This window comes from Nyctibius grandis, chromosome 3, assembly GCF_013368605.1.
Source record: "Nyctibius grandis isolate bNycGra1 chromosome 3, bNycGra1.pri, whole genome shotgun sequence".
NCBI classification, from domain to species: Eukaryota; Metazoa; Chordata; class Aves; order Nyctibiiformes; family Nyctibiidae; genus Nyctibius; species Nyctibius grandis.
The window spans coordinates 46,567,442-46,585,226 of NC_090660.1; the positions used below are offsets into that span (position 1 = coordinate 46,567,442).

The following is a 17,785-nucleotide window of genomic DNA, read 5'->3' on the forward strand; positions in this document are numbered from 1 at the left end:
CTACAATAGATCACCTCTGAAGAAGGACTATGCCTGAACTGACTGGCTTGAAGTAGGAGACATGAAATGCTAGACCCAGGAACAGGATATGCTGAATACTGAAGTATGAAGGTCCTATACGTAAAGCTTCCATCTATACAACAGACTTTTTTTAGGGAAAGCAGACAACTGATATATATGTTCACTGGAAGGAAGGACATAAAGTGTATCTCTGAGACAAAATGCACATTTGGCTATATGTTATCACTTATGCTGAAGCCAAAAGACAGGTTAAAAGATGCAGTTTATATTTTGCTTCTTTATTGCTATATTTTTCTATTTGTTTTGTACAACATACATTTTTGTGCTGTTGTGGCTGTGTGACCATCTTGTTTACACCAATATTTTCTTTTGAATAAATATACTTCTATTTCTCTCTGAAACAGTTAACTGTACAGGCTACTCCTCCCTGCGCGTTTTACTACTGATAACTTGTGATGGGCATTAGGTCAATAAAACTGTTGGGTTTCATATGCTATATGTATCCTTAATATTCAAAGGAACATTCAAAGGAAAACTTGTTCTATCCTACAAGACTATTATTGACAACCATCCATGATGTGGGTTGAAATATCTGGTCATAAAACTAAATTTATTCATTTTGTATGACAGACTATTTTGTCCTTGAATTAAATCTTAGCACCACAAAAGCATTTAGCCACCCCATTTCATGTAATGATATTAAATAATATACATAGCTTCACTTTAATGGTTTATAGTTTTAACTTCAGCTCAAATTGAAAAGAAACTCAGCAGCACAAAAACCAGATTTATTTTAGTCTGAAAGAAAATGAGCCAGTCAAAATACAAATTTAAGCCAAATTCTAAGTTCTACTAAGTACAAGATGTCTTTGTATTTAACATTGTCTGTTTCGCAAAAAAAACCCAAAGTTTTATCTGCTAGTGTCCAATAAAACCAAGAATCTTAGCTTCTGTTACCTCATTATTTTGCTCTAGAAGCCATTTGCTTAGTAAAGTGATTCCTTTGGAGATAGGTGATATCATTATCATGATCCAAAAGAATAGGAACTATTATAGACATGTGATATTATTTTAATAAAGAAAAATATTTAAAATTTGGAATGAGCATACCCAGAGTTTTCTTTCAGTACTCCGGAACATCCTAAGTAGAAGGCTTACTTCTTTTGACTTTCTTTAACTTTGAGTAACCTTCTTCTTTCTGTTAACAAAAAGCAATCAACAGTAAAGCAAACAAAGAAGTAACACTAACCTAACAGCTCAACTAAAAAGTTGTTTCTGAGCAAAATGTTTAGTTGAATGATATGAGAAGTAATTAAAGTTTTTATTTTCCAACATAAGTATAATTTAAAGTATGTTTATATGTACAGTGGGTAAATAATTAAAACCAGAGCTATTTTGAAAATACCCTTTTACATGCTGGCAGCCAAGACTTTCAAAACCAACTGACCACGTTTGGTGTCCAAACTTGAGATAATGACAAAGGCTACTCTTCAGAGAAGTGTTTAGCAGTGTTCCCAGTTAGCACCATGGTATTTTAATTTGGAGAGAGGAGGAATCAGACTAGTGAGCATTGGAGGGCCCATTCCTACCCCAGTTAATAGACAAGTTCCTCTCCTATTCCTGAGACTCCAGACGAGGCTTTCCTAGAGCTGTGCAGCAACCTCACTCACCTCCAGTGGTGGCAATGGTGCACTGGCAGTGTGGCAGGCAGACAGTGAGAACCTGCTGTCTCCTGTCACTTCCCAAAAGTACCTTGCAGGGCTCAGGCTGGTATTTGTGCTACTCACAGACTGCCTGGAGAGAGAGGAATGGCGTGGGGCACTTGTGACTCATGAGTAGGACAGGACAGTGCCCCTTCCCCATCTCGGCATTGCTGCCAGACCAGCTACAAGCTCTCTCCTTGTCCAGTCTGCCCAAGCTGTAGAGCTAGCTCACAAGCCCTAGTGTGGCTGAGTCATTCCCACTGTCAGGCAAAGGCCTTCAGCACAATTCGTATTATGATGGAAGTCTCCCTTCAGTACTCAGACCCCTAGGGTTTTTATTCTTATAACCAGTTATTTTTAGTTGCTGTTTTTCTTTTCTTTTCTTCTTTGTGAGACTGACTCCTGACCCTACTGCTGTAGCATCACAGTGCTGGGCCTGTAACCAGTGACTCAGTTGTGGCCCTGTGGAAGGGCCTTTCCCAGCTGCAGTTGGATGGAGCCAGCTCAGAGCAGCTGGGCTGGCGTTTCCCACACCAACTCCTCTCTTCCCTGCTGCAGCCTGAGCTCTAGGGTATGAGTGCATTCCTGCAGCAGGCCCCTGAGGCTGCTCTGCTGGCCCATCTGAACTGCACAGATAGCAGAGACTGTGCTCTTTTAATTACCATTAAAAGTTACAGAATTGTCTTGTATTTGGCTTTAAAAGCATAACAAAACAAAAAGATGACACATCAAATTTAATGTTAACAAATGCAAATTAAGTGGAAGAATCAGAATTATGGATACATACTCTTAAGTTCTTAACAGTTAATGAGTATGTTGACAAGGTAAGTTTATATATTGCAACATGTGACTAGGCAAAGGCACTTCAGATCAAGCATGGGTAATGAGACCTCAAGCATGGGTAATGAGACCTCAAATGGTCACGCTTGAAATGAAATATAAAAGGCAAGGGAACCTGGGTGAAAAGGAAGCTTAGTGCATGCAACTTTTCCTCCTGGCTTATTCTGTGGAGTTATTGCACAGTATTTTCCACGGGCTATTAGCAGAAATAATACATACATATCTATGTAAGAAAATACAATTGCACTGAGCATTGGAGACCTGGGACCTGTTCCTTCTAATCCATCTAATTTCTAGGTAGTAAAAACATAGAGGATGTGTTTGTAAGGAGAAGGAGATGGAAGATAGAACAGAATTTTGAAGAACTGCTATTTAGAAACAGAAGTGTAGCCCAGTGGTAGGTAAAAGCAATATTTGAGAATCGTAAAAAAATATTTTGAAAAGGAATTTAAAAGTACACACTACTATTATTAGAGCAGCATCCAGAGGAAAAAAGTATTAAAAAAAAATCATTTTAGGAACTTAACTAATTACTATATTTAGTAATACAATAACTTAAATATATTAAATAATTAAGAGAATATAACTTTTAAAAACCCAGAATGAATTACAAATAGCCTTTTGGAACTTATTTCTACAGAACATTGCTGAATTCAAGCACGTAAGATGAGGCACTAACAGAGCCAATGAGAATGCCCATAGTTACACTGAGGAGGATAAAACTTTTTCCTGTAGAATCAGAAACTTTGCTTCAGAAACATATTTACATTAAGTAACATCATTAAATGTTTTCATTTTACTAGTATCTTTTTCAGGAGAAAAACATTTTAAATGCACGCTTGAAGTAACAGTAACATAACCAATGATTAACTTTAATTTTGTCCTGGTTATGGTTAATTTTATCTAGAGCAGGCTCAATAAGATTTCTTGGTTTCTCCATTTTAACTGGAACATGCTAAAATGAAAAAAATTAAAATTTCCTTTTTATCTCTTAATTCAGGTCCTTGTAGACTGGATTAAGGGGTGTATGTGTGTGGGTTTTTTTACCTGTCTTCTTCTGGCACAACCTTTCTTTACAGATGCTTCTGCGTTGCTCTCCTTGTCTGAGGAAGTTGATTTTGAGGTCAGTGTTTCACAGGTCGGATACTCGTTCCCTGTAGTCATCTTAAATTATAGAATTTTATACCTTCATTAGCAAAAAACCATAGTTTTCTACTTGTTAAAATTATCTACTTTTTCAAAAGGTGCCATCATAACACAAAGTTGAAATAACCTACCAATTACATTTTATAGGTGAAAAAGTGACAAGCACAACACATTTCATCCATGTGCCCAGTCTGTGGGATATCATCCTCCTAAAAATTGCACTGAAATCAGCTCAGCTATTTATTTTATTGAAATGCAGACAGAATCACAGAAAATTTAGGTTGTAAAGTACCTCTACCGGTCATCTAATCATAACTTTTACTCAAAACAGAGCTAACTACAAAGTTAGATCACATTGCTTTGGCCTTCATCCAGTCAAGTTTTGAGAATCTGAAAGGATAACAACTCTACAAGCTCTCTGTGCAACTTGTTCCAGTACTTAACTACTCTCACTCTGAAGCTTTTTTTTCCTTATGCCCAGTAGGAAATTTTCTTATTGCAACTTGTGCTTTTAGTGAAATTATAATTAAACTTGTATTTTGCACAACTTCCATGTTTGCCTAACAGCACAATGCCTTACATACACTGCAGTCAGCACTACACAACTGATGAGGTTTGAGATTCCTTCCAGGAGTTGTTCATTAGTATGGTTTCATATGAAGATAGACTGAACACTGAAAATTTCAGCATGTTAACCTCACACAAATCTTGGTAAACTGATAAACTGTCTTAAAGAAAGGAAAACTAATTATCCCACCTTAAAAGTCCCAAATTAAAAAGTGTGTTATCTCAGACAACACACTAGATCATCCTCCCTTTCAGAAAAAAAAGCAGCAGTGGCTGACAACATTAACTTATATGGTAGAAATTTTAGAAAACTATATTGGGAATGATGGTAGAACATGATGAAAGTCATGCTCTTTATTGCTGAACATTGTTTTAGAATATACTGAATTGGTGAGAACCAGAGAAAATAAGCCCTGTTATTTACCATACCTGTTCAAAGTTAGATTTGAATTGATGACTGGCTGCCTTAGCAATATCATCCTTAGAACGGCATGCTGCTTTATTTTCTTCATTTTTGGCGATGCACATTGTATCACTTAAGACAGATTCATGAATATTTAACCCTGCTCCTTCATGTGATCTCTTTGTTTGTTGCTGTGAAAAACCAAAATTTGTCATTTCATTGTCTAATTTACAAATCTGCAAAGGTGCTTTCTTTGACTGGTGTTGTTTCTCAAAAACTTGCGTGGTATTTTGACTTGCAAATTTTTTTCCTCTTCTTGCAGTGGAAGTAGGAGATGCATATGTATTCAGACTCGGATTGATGTTCGATTTCGGAAGCACTGACCCAACATTCTTAAGAAAGGAAGGAGAATTTGCCTTTTTGTGATTGACTTCACTTGAATTCCCACTTGAAGCTGAGTTATCGGAAAAATCAGAATTAGCCATTTGTCCACTAGACTCTCTTTTCCATCGAAATACATTTATACCAGGTTTTGCACATGTTTTTGCATTCATTACCTGAAGTATGTTGCTATGAGTAGGATTTTTGACGGACATATTTTGAATGGCTTTGTAAACCTGAGTTATGCTGGATTTGCACCCAGTCAGCATAGAAGATGAAATACCCATAACTTTTATTGGTGAGCGTCTTTCAGCATTTTCTCTTTTCTTCCCATCCATTTGATTTGTGGTCTTTCCATTCATTTGCATCAACTTTCCTTTGAAAATTGGTATAATTTTGCTGACTTTTTGCGGGGGGAGTTCAAAGGCTGAATTTACAGGTATTCTTAAAGATTTCACAACTGGTAACTCTGGTACTCCTGCTATTTGCCTGTTATTCATCGATTTCTCTGTTGCTTCAATGCTAACCTTTTCTGTATCCTTACGGCCACTCGGAAAAGGCTGTGTTTCTGGCTCTTTGATCAAACGCTCCATCCAGTGGCGGTTTTCCATACTGCATGGTGAAGAAATTCTAGGCAAAGTCTGTTTTCTTGGAGGAGCCTGCGTTAGAGATACTACACAAACCATCCCACCAGCCAACTTCATGTGCTTTGATTTTATTTCCTGCAATACAACAACAGTTGCTAAATTGAATGAACTGGATTTAAAAATCTGATAGTGCCATCTAATGCATCACTATATGATACCTACATAATATACATCACAATATATAACCATCAATTTTCCTGTTTTGAATTAGAATGAACTATATTTTTAAACAATATTTTGTTGTCACTATAAATGAAGATTTGTTTTCTCCTCCCCTTAGTTCTTTGTTTACAAACTATGCTGGAATGTCGTATTTCTCAGAAGGAAAGACTTAAGTTACAGTCATTATTCTGGTTTAGTGCTTTCCAATTGGTTAATGCCTAGCCCTTTTGAGGGGTTCTGCAGAGAGTTTGACTGAAAGGGCTCCTCCTCTCTTAAGACTTCTAAGGGCATCTGTATTCTGAGCAAAAGACTGTTTGGATGTCTATAAAAACTGCAGATGACAAAGAGGAGCCGTTCTAGCTTTGATCACTGAAGAGACATAAAGAGGGACTGCTTTCTCAAAGAGGATTATAGTATTTTAGAAACTCTGCAATTTCTGTCACTATTCTTTGTTCAGAATTAATTACTTCGTTTCTTCTTTCACACACTACTACCAAAGACATTTGAGTCTCAGCCTTTGTCACAACCTCAACTTAAAAGAGTTTTGATTTTTTGCCTCCTTTCTATCACCAGCCATGGTGAGTGTTTTTAATTGCATAAGTCCACAGAACTTTCTATTTTTCTTGGTATGTTTTTTTAAAAATAAATTGTAATAATAACAACAACAATATTATTATTATTATTATTATTATTATTATTATTATTATTATTATGATGGAAGAGGTGTGAAAAAGTTCTGGATCTCTAACGTAAAATAAGGTCTATAGAACTGCAAATATTGACAGCAACTAATTAACACTAAGACCAATTTTTTAATGTATTTGTGATGTGAACAACAACATAACAATGGCAAATAGCAGTATAATATTTAATTACACATTTAGTTAAAAGTTACATGATTGATAGTTGTTTGTTGTGAAATGCATAGTTTTATGCTTTTATTGTGTTCTGAACACTATAAAGACCACTTCATACCATGAACAAAGTACATGTTATTAATATGTTTATAAAAAAAAACCTTACACGCACGGGAGCTCTGGAGAGTTCCTGTGTAGCATAAAGTGCTTTACTTGTCATCTTTACTGGAAATCCACATAGATGTGAAAGATTACACTTCATGTCAGAAAGAAAATAGTTCAACACACTTTCTGAATCTGTTCTAGGGAAATACTGCACTGGCTGACTTCGAATGCAACTTAAAGGGTACCTGAATAAGTGATCAGGGATACGTAACAAGTTTCTTTACATTTCTATAATTATGAATCATTTTTGTTGAGAATAAAGCATGAACATGTGTAAAGCTTTTTCAAAAAGGTGAACAAAAGCACTTACTTCCTTAAGGGACTGAAGCTTATAAAGTTACAGGACTTCAACATCAATATACCATACTAATCTACCATAGTAAAGACTACTGACTATAAGTAATCCTTAGTCCAGTCTTTCCTAGCAGGAAAATTCCCTTTAGAACAAATCCTTGTTGGATATATTTTTACAGGAATTTAACTCTTCCTTTTACATCACCATTCAGAGTGGCATTATCATGTTTATAGAAGCTGTGAAGCAAACTGATCTATTTGACTTGCTATTATTCAATACTAGGACTAAAAGCCTCGACTAAATATTTTGTTAAATTTGTCTAATGAAACAATTCTCCACTGACTTCTATGAAATTATGGAAGAAGAAAATGTGGCACAATGAAAAATGAAAATTAGATCTTTGCTAGAAGTGTAGTAGAGGAAATGTAACAAAAAAATTGTGGAAGGATACGTAAAGAACCTTTCCCCTATTGGCTTGAAGTAAACACTGAAGTATACTTTTGTTTCTTCAAGATCCTCTGGAAGAATATATCCATACTTAAAAAAAACACAAACGTGTATTACAAATACAAATTCAATAGGTACAAAACAGGAAGGGAAAAATGAAAGCAGTGTATATTGTTTCTTACCAGATTCTTCCAGTGCATCTGAAATTCTTTATATGAACGGAAAGGAGATTCTGGAGGAATTATGTGGCTGATGTTTATAATTTGACCCATTTTCATGCTGTGCATAGGTAAAGAAGGGATTCTTAGAAAGGATGTCATAAAACTCAGCTGAAAATACACCGGACTTTTGGAAAAAAAAAGTTAATCTCATGTTTGGCATTGAAAGGATTATTTTTATGTTTGAGGACTAGTACCTTTAGCTCACGAGTTTATTATAATAGCAATATGGAAAAGAACTTGGCACCTACAAGTCTAATTTCTCTTGTCTGTAATGCTCACTACCAGTGAACACAGAACAAAAGCAAATATGTCATTACTTCTCATACCTTTATGATGAAAATCACAAGTGAAAATAGAGATAGTTTGTGGCAAAGGTGGAAATACGTTTTTTTCTTTAAACAGACACTTTCTGGTAAAATTATATTTGAGAAAATTAATCTTTTGCATATCACAAAAGTAGCAGAGATTACTAAAATTGAAATCATATTTAAATGTGTAATTTATGATTCACTGATTAATTTTCCTTTCTCATTTTCCATAACATGGAGACCATAAAAGTAAAAAAGAAAGATTCCTGAATGTGGAACAGGCTGTAAAACAGAAATGTTCTTATCACTAGTATCAAATTCACAATTTGTATGGCAAGCATTCCAAGAAATGTTTGTTTCTGCTGAAATGTAAATAAGATGCCTACCTTGGCAAAACATAGCACCAGTTACTTAATATGGAATGTTGGTGAATAACTGTATTTTCATTGCTGTCAAACAGCTTTAAGGTGTTTGCTGAAATATCGAAATCTCCCAGCTTAAAACAGAAAAAAAAGTTATTTGCAAATATTTCTAGAGCAGTACAAAATTAAAATTTTCAACAATAATTGTGTATCACAATACACTGAAGCTTATAGATTATTATTCTTTTATCAGCTCTCATAGACTGCTTCTTTCAGAAGATATCCCCGTTTTCAAATTGCATACTATCTTATGTTAGAGCCTACACTTCCAAAAGTTATGCAAGTACAAGGTTTAAAGGTTATTTAAATCAGTGAGAATTAAACTTTATTCAAAGTGTTTTAATAAGTCAAAGTACAGAAGGAATTTCTCAAACTAAGAACTGTCTCAATTCCATGCAGATTTTTTAAAATTCAAATCAGAAATCCATGTTTGACAGTCTAGTAACTGCATATGCCACCTTGCCTAGTCAAGTGCAAAGATCCCAGCAACAGAATTAATGGGACGCATAGTGTCACCCTGTGAGAAGTCAAAAAACACCACACATTTTCACAATGTGAAAATATTTGACTGTTGGGGCCAATCAGCCACTGAGATTTGAGAAACATTTTCTCTCTCTGTGATCTACCAGGGTTTGCATTTATTCACTGACAAAAAAATCTGGCCATTTCTATTTTAGAAAAGTATTAAAATGATCAAACTGATAATGAAGCCACATCATGATTGCTTCCATCATTGCTTTGTGTCATTTTGGAATTGGATTCCTAAAGATAGCTTTAATGTTTATGCTGTCCAACCAGGTCACAGAAGAAATCCTGTTCTTCTATTTTAAGACAGAAACGTTTGGATCAGAAATACTTATTTTGGAAGAAACCAGCAAGCCTGACAAATATGCTCCTGTATGTATGAACATATCCAAGAAAGGTGACGTGGCTGTCAGAAAGGATGGCAATTTTTCAACTACAACCATGATTTCTTAAACAATTTATTAATTATGCTTACAAGCAGCATACTCCAGGCTGCTGCAGTATTTTGGAAGCTGCATAGAAAATGAAGCAGATTCCAAAAAAATTATATACAGGGACTTCAAACATAGTGCTGACAACTTACCTGTAGCTTCACCTTTAAGACTTTACTCAAAAATGCCTATGTATTACAGTGAGACAGTGAATGCTTTCTAGAAAACACTGCTAGAAGGAAATCTAGAGTCAGAAAGACACTTCACTACTATATTCTGTTAGCATTTTTTGAAAGGTCTCTTATTTAGTCTAGAATATCAATTTTACAATGTTTGCTAGAATGCATCAATATAGATATAATATGGATGTTATGCACTTAGAACAGATGCAGATAGTCAATGAATATGATTACTGTTTAATACGATTAGAAACAAGCACTTCTATCCCCATCATGCTAATTGCAAGTCACCTAACAGGAACAAGATAAAGATTAATAAGACAAATACAGGCATAGAAAATATAACTGTTTTATACCTCAGGGGGTGGCAACCGAATTGAGCAAGCCTCCACACTGATGCAAAGCTGTCTGTCTGATACATTGAGGTCTATAACTAAAATAAAAACAAAGCACAAAGCCCTGTTTTAAACTACAGTTCATCAGTTAGAAAGCTAAACCAAATGTTTATTTAAAGTAATTGTTAGTCAAAATGCTGTATCTGAAAATCAAAAGGCTAGAGTTCCTCAGCATGAAAATTAAATCTAATTGAATTTTAACTATGAAAAATTAAAATAATAATGAATTACTATCCATACAGTACACCTCCCCAGGAACTCATGGCTGTCCATGCAACTGAATGCTTGATACTCATATCCTTGATACACAAACACCCACTTTTAAAGCAAATGTAGTTCTTATAACCATTGCCTGTATTGAGTCATCTAGCCCAGTTACACATCCAGAAATGGTCAATAGGAAAGACTGTATGAGCAAGGCAAGCATTTATTGACACATCTCCAGAACATCCACCCAGCTCTGAGCAAGCTCTAGCACAGGGACTGGATGTATCATGTTCCTCAACATATGTCCCTGTTGCAAATTTAGGCTTCAATATACCCAAAGCTAATCTTTAACTTTGATACTGGAGTAAAAATACTGCTTCGTAATTTCTGCAATAGCTAACCAGCATGCTTTGTGACTTAAGTTTTATGAACAGCAAACATAGTATATACAGGACAGTCACTTTAGCTCATTTTCCTATCTATTGTTGTGGAACTTTCACATCACTTACAAGACTCATAATTTGAGGTAAGCGCATTTAATTGTAATAATCATAACTTTTAAATAGTAAATTCTAATTGATGGGTGTAGATTAATAGTAGAAGTGCAGCTGAGCTGACAACTATTACATACAGAGCATCATCTGCCATCAAGTGTATTTTGACAGAGAATATTTCAGAATGAAAAACAAAAAGACATTGTGTTGGTAATAACAAGATCATGGCAGTATGAAAGCACATAACTATACCCTGCTCTCACAAGTTTACCATTAATGGAATATTGCACTTACCAACAGCATTTTGCCTTCCCGAATGAGACAAAAAATCTTTTCCTTAATAAATAAAAGATAGACATTATTTTCTAAATCATATGCTAATGTCTTTATGCAAAAAAAAGGAAAAATCACACAGTTGCATTTGTGTGTGTCATGAATGCTGAAAGGTTTGTTCCTTTTAAGGAGAGAAAAACCCCTCTATCAATTAACTTTTCACTGATTCATTAACATCTTCTATAAAAAAAGAAAGATATATGGAAGTATATTAGTGGACAGCAATTTATACATTGTTTTTTCCTCCCAGTAAGGAATTTATACATAGAACTATTTTTGACTAACAGTTAATAAATTTCTCAGGTTCAAAAGCAAATCTGTATAGTATTACTACATATTTTACCATACATCATCAGTTTTGCCCAGCTTTAGCAACATATACGATTAGACAAGCTGCATGTGTCAGGGTTACATTGCTGTTAGTTAATGTCTTTTGTTGAAATCAGTTTTATATCAGCCACCATCTAGCCCTCTACATCTAGCTGCTATTGCTGAATAAGCTGATTTCCTTCAGAGCGCTATATATTTTGAAGATACTGAAAACAAGATACTGTTAATATTGTGGTTGGAAGTAAGGTGATAACATACACACTTTTCTCTACGTATATTTGGAATGGTCTATAAAATTGCTCTACTTAATAAGAGCACACCACAGTATCTGAAACACATCTGTACATTTATCCTACACAGGAGACAGTAGAGAGATGTCACGCAAAGGAACTACCATCTAAAAAGACAGAGCTTGGTAGAAGGAGAGGGTCTGACAGAAAAACACTTCTGTATTAGAAAAGCATGCAAACCACGTGCAGAAGTGCCACCGATGAAAGCATGAATCTGAAAAACAGGCCCAATTTTTAGACAACACTTACTGTCCAACAATATTTGGTTTGGAAATTATTAATCTGGTATGTTGCATTCAGTTGAAATAATTATTTGATCTGTTACAAAGATGAAGAAGAAGATGAAAAAGTGAACAATATGTCCACTCAGATTGTTAACTTGAACCATTGAACTTGGATAAAGGAACAATAAAAATGCAATCAAAGAAAAGTAATCATAGCATAAATGAATGAAATAATATAATGAATGAAATAATGATGGAAAGGAAATAATGATGGAAATTAAATTATGGAAAATAAATTCAACAATAAAGAACTGAAAACTAAATGCTTGATCCCTGACTCAGGTGAGTTAAATACCTTGCACCAAGAGATGACCAGCCTTGTTCCATCTGGGTGCAAGTCTGGCTGTAAGTGTGTAGGAAAGACAGGTTTGGAGAATGTCTGGACTAACGATTTGTGGTGCTTCCAGCTAATAACATAAGTGAGAAATGAAAAATACATTATTAATAATTTAAAAGATTTTTTTTTAAGGCTTCAGTGAAAATCTAATCAAAGATACTGCTACTGCATCTTGGAGCCAAATCCTAGTATGTGTTACACATCTTTACTTTTCATCTACTTATCTACAAGAGGCAGTTAGCACAATATTTGATGTAGGCATTTAGATTTCATGCATCATTCAAAGTAAGGTGCACTACAATTCATTTAGTGCTTTCAAAGGGCTGATAATAAACTTGGGGAAAAAGATTAACAGAACTATATGAAGTACTTTACCAGATATGCATCTCTTTCCAGAGAACAGGCATAACATCCAAAATTTAAATATATCTCTGCTGTCAAACTCAAGACCAGAGACATTTTCTTGCAATCACAAGAACAATAGATAAATGTAACTTTGTTCAACCAGCAGTACTACTTGCCTGACTGTTTGCCTGACCTGCATAGCTTTCTGTTGACAGTTAGCGTTAGTCAAGGAAAATAAACTAATTAGAATGGGTTAAAAAGAGTTAACTAATACACCTCCAGGAGGACATTTCTCATGAGATCCTGCAAGGATCTGCTTTCAGCTCATGGCTATTAAATATACTTTGTACTACTAATCTGCTGGTGTTGGCAAATCTAACAATGATAGGTCAGTTAGACATATCAACATAAAGGAGTTTTGTAAGGTAAGTGTATTTGAACAGTGTATGTCTTACTAATCCAGATATGAATTTACACTGCTTGGAACAAAGAAAAATACACCCAACTGGCTGTGCAAACAAATCACAAGAGCTACTGGCTTTGATTACAATCAGTCTTTTGACTCAGCAATTTTAGTACGCCTACACATACATTCATAAAACCCGCAAACATTGCATATGAGAAGGTAGTAAACCATATGCACAATGGTCTAAAAATACATCAGCTATTAAGCTCATGGTTCCTTTTCTTCCCTATGTTTTTGGTTTGTTTCTCTGAGACTGTCCTATACAGGCTGGATAAACCCAAAATGTGAATGGGGAGACAGTTCAGCTGCCTGATCACCCCCACCTGTGGAACCTACAGGGCACATGCAGAGGGGTGACACCAGCAGGGAAGCTGCAGGTCTTTGGCTGTCATTGCCTCGAGGCCAAACCCCAACACCCATGAGCAGGATCAGGATCCCACTGCAGCAGAGAAATCTAGTGAAATTGCCCAGGAACTCCTTAAAACTTTTGACTCTGACAAAGTATACTTACTATACCCAGATTCATATGAGACATTTTGTCTATGGGACAGACTTTTTTACCTTGAAACTTGGCTTCTGTAATGCAAACTGCATGCCCTACAAAAAATACTCATCTCTGGCAACAGCAATTGCAGACAAGTGTAACAATCTTAAGAACCATGACATCTTTCAGTACTTACGGTAGCTCCTTGTTTCTGTATGAAGGCTTGACTTATTCCTGATTTGTAAAATGGTATCTAAAAATTAAAAAAAAACAAGTGTCTGAAATTAAGGGGTGTTTTAGAAAATCATAAATTAAATTCTGGTCCATCAGTGACTTTGCCTAAGAAAGACATGCTAAGGAATAATTAAAGCAAACACCATATCCTGTATTTCAAAGGAGAACGATAACTAAAATCAGGCATTTGTCATAGCGTAATCTCATTTCCAGCTGAAGATACATTAACAAGCAGGCAAAAGAATGCCCAAAACAAAATCGTGGAAGTCAGTCCCTGCTGCTCTCATTGTGAATTGGGTGGCATCTTACCAATTGAGTCCATTCTATTCAACAAAAGGTTCACCATCTGAAAAGGCCATTTCATCAAAAGAGTAGGAGACAAGCTGTTGTCTACATTACTAATGCACAAAAATAAGTTTGCTTTAAATGACATAATTTTACTTATCCTTGATCCTCAAACAAAACACTTTAACTTAGAGAAACATGCATGTACGTGTGACAGATACACCTAACTCCTAGCCGTACTTTGGTTCAGGCTGACCAAGACGCAACAGTTCTCAAATCCTTGGGGTGAACCTATGAGCTGGAAAGCCCCTGGCTCATGTACAAGGCAGTGAAGGTGTCTTGAAAAATATTTCTAAAGGTGGTTTCAAAACCCAAAAGTGTAAGATAATGAAGTACAGAACAAGATAACAGAGCTAAAATGAAGACATCTATCTTGTCTATACTATCGACTAGCAGCCAACTACTTCACCCTATAAGTATTAAAATCAGGATGGGCCCAATTGGAGCTCTCCCTGAGTGGCAGTTGGCCTGCACACCAGGTGACTCTCCCCTTGAGGAGGGGGGGACACCTCTCAAGGTTTGATATTCCTTACCTGAGACTAAGAGATCCTTCCTTACCCAAGGCGGAGAGATCCCTTACCCACGACAGATCCTCAGTAAGTGACTCATAGCATGCTGAATTAACACTATGAAGCATTACTTATCCATGTAGCTACTCAGATACTATAAACATTGCATAGACAATTCTATTAGACATGAACTGTTGACCAAGTCATAGACGAAGATTGGATCCAGCCACACCTAGGCTACAAAAAGGAGTTTAGAAAGTAAGGGGGATCCACTCTGAACCTCATGACTCAACAGGAAGGTCCTCTTTACTCTTTGCAGCTCTGGGCTCCGTATAAGTCATTCTAACTCAATTTTCCTTTGTATGTTTCTTCCATGCAGTAATGAATAAGGTGAACCTTGCCATCGAACTTATTGAACCTTGTCAAACCACTGTTAAAACTTTGTTAAGTTCCATCAAACTTACTGAACTTCGTCAAATTATTATACTACCTCAATAAAACATACTGCTGCTTCTCTTTTGAGTGAGGTGAATTCTGCTCATCTGCAACAGTATGTAACTACATATACTTATTTACACAGTGATACTGACCGCCATTACAATGGAAATTTGATTCAGTGTTCCAATAACAGGTGCAGAAAGGATGTCTTGATGCAGGAATAATAACTGTCTATAAAAAAAAGTTAGAAAAAATTTCAAAAATAATTTTCCATACTTGATTTTCTGAGCTTAAATTTATTTTCCTCAACTTCTGCAAACATAATACATTCCACTTCTAATCAGTTTCCAGTGGTTCCATATAATATATTGGACTAGTCCAAGTTACTTGCTCTTAACCCGTCCACAGTGGTCTAAGACAGAGACTACAAGCCTCTGGCACATGAACAGAACTCCCCAAAAGTGTTCCTTTTGGCAGAATTTCTTATTTCTCCCCTTTCCTATTAAAGGGAATGATATAATGCTTTGTGAACACTAAGGAGCATACATATGCTTTCCAAGTATTCTTTTCCCTCAGTCTCAACCTACATATAGCATTCCAATTTTGCAAGTGAACACAGATTAATTTTAACTATTTATTAATTTGAAGTAGGTGGCCTTGTTAGTTTTAGCTGATGACATTTAAAACATAATAGAATTGTGTTTTTTCCCCCAATAGCCAGCAAGTGTCTCACCAAAAAAACCTCCTATTTTGAACAATTTTATACTGTTTGCTGCTGATAAGGATTTTGCTGATTTTATTACAGTTAATTCTAGTACTGCTAATAAAATCTTCAAGTAACAACCACCAACAGTTTCTGAAAATAATAACCCACAAAATTCTTTACCTGCAAATCTTTATCTGTGTACTCCTCATCTCAGTTTCCGGTATCTGAGAACTCAGTGTTACTGTAGCGGCACAGAGTTTTTGTAGATCTGGCAGACTGACAAAGAACAGAGACTGGTGCCTGGTGTCATTCATGTTATATTGTTGACTGCCCCAAAGTGGCACGTGGGTTTGAAAAGAAAAATTTTAATTCATTTTTATAAGGCAGATACTTGCTTATAGAACTTTAGAAGTGTATGGTATCAGGTAAATGAATAATCAGTTATCTTCTGGTTAAGATTAGGTAGGCAATATAACACAATTTGGTCAACTAAAACAGACAGCTCAATATACTTCTGCTATAAATAATGCATTATACTTGAAAAAATAATTATTTACAAAAGACAAAATATTCAGAGTAAAGACAATGACAAAAGCATCCTTTCCACCTTCTTCTCAGTCTATGTTGGGGCTGGAATCTGTCTGGGATCCAACAGCTGGGGAATCCCTCTGCAATTTTTGTCCCCTCCTGTCTGGCAAGAAAGTTTAATTCCCAGGAGCTCAACAGCGATCTCCTCACTAAGTCATACAAAGACCGTGGCCGGCCTGTCGGAGAGAATGAAAACCACAGAAACATGCAAGCACACTGGAAATTTTTTCCCCACACCATACTCCCTTCCTACTGGTACAGAGAACTTGTGTGCTCCCTGCTTAAATCCATCTCTCTTCTCGAGTGACAGGTGAACACCACATTCTAACCTATGCAAAACTGAGTACAATCTTTTACCGGACTGAAAGCTGTACTAATCCAGAATCGCATCCAGCTATATGATTAATAATGAACACAGACAATTTGTTCTCCCATTCTTGCTCTCAAAGGAGAAATTTACAAAGAACAGCATTTTGTCTTGGTGGGGATTTTTAATAGGTACACTCCTATTATCAAAAGATGAAGAAAACATAGCTGGTACTTGGAGTGGAATGTGATTAGACATATAGTGGTTCTACCAAAGCTGTCTCTCACATCCTGAGCTTTGCCTTATAATAGAAAATACTGACTGTATTTTGTATTCAAGAGTATGAGGTGGTTTTGGGCTCAGGCCACAATCATTATCCTGAAGTGCACATGACTTGACATTTCACGTGAAGTTGGAGTGCTGAGTACGTGTATGTTCACTGCCATACCCCTGAGCAGATGTGGTGCAACTCCTCCATTTCTGGAACTTCCTAAAAAGCACCAAAACGAAGAATCAAACGAACCAGAATTTCAGACTGAGAATGTGATTCTTTGATGCAATAATAACAAATTTCATGTGAGTGGGAGTATTATGAAGTTATGGCTGCTACCTGGCCTGTAGGATGCTTGTTGTACGCTCCTATGCATTGCAGCACAGGCCACACTTAGTGTAAAGGAACTAGAATATTTACGACAAAAAAGAACATCTAACATTTCATTAAAGAAAATACACCTTTTAACTATGGCACCTTTCTCAATCAAAGTATTTCAAAGAAAAACAGGCAGGTAGAAAGTCTGCTTGTTATAAAAAGCCAGGAACAAACACTGCACAGCAGAAAAAGCTGTTTTAATAGTTCTCCCCCGCTCCAAACCCTAAAACCCTTTTGGGAAATGGTCTTACCACTGCAGTGAAGATAGCAATCAATATATTTTGTTTCCAAATTTTATGAAGTCACCATGTGTTCACCTAAAAA

At 35.9% G+C, this 17,785-nt stretch overlaps 1 protein-coding gene across 1 annotated transcript; it reads right to left on the reverse strand.

Moving 5' to 3' along the window:
* Positions 1-1,162: 1,162 nt before the first annotated feature.
* On the reverse strand, positions 1,163-16,231 carry C3H18orf63 (chromosome 3 C18orf63 homolog). Its single transcript, XM_068397185.1, has 13 exons — positions 16,098-16,231; positions 15,364-15,442; positions 13,882-13,938; positions 12,349-12,460; positions 11,111-11,152; positions 10,077-10,153; positions 8,550-8,659; positions 7,817-7,913; positions 7,639-7,724; positions 6,894-7,077; positions 4,707-5,783; positions 3,612-3,728; positions 1,163-1,219 (listed from the first exon to the last, which is right to left on the reverse strand). Exons 1-13 carry the CDS (start codon positions 16,229-16,231, stop codon positions 1,163-1,165), a joined length of 2,229 nt encoding a protein of 742 aa, XP_068253286.1.
* Positions 16,232-17,785: the final 1,554 nt, after the last annotated feature.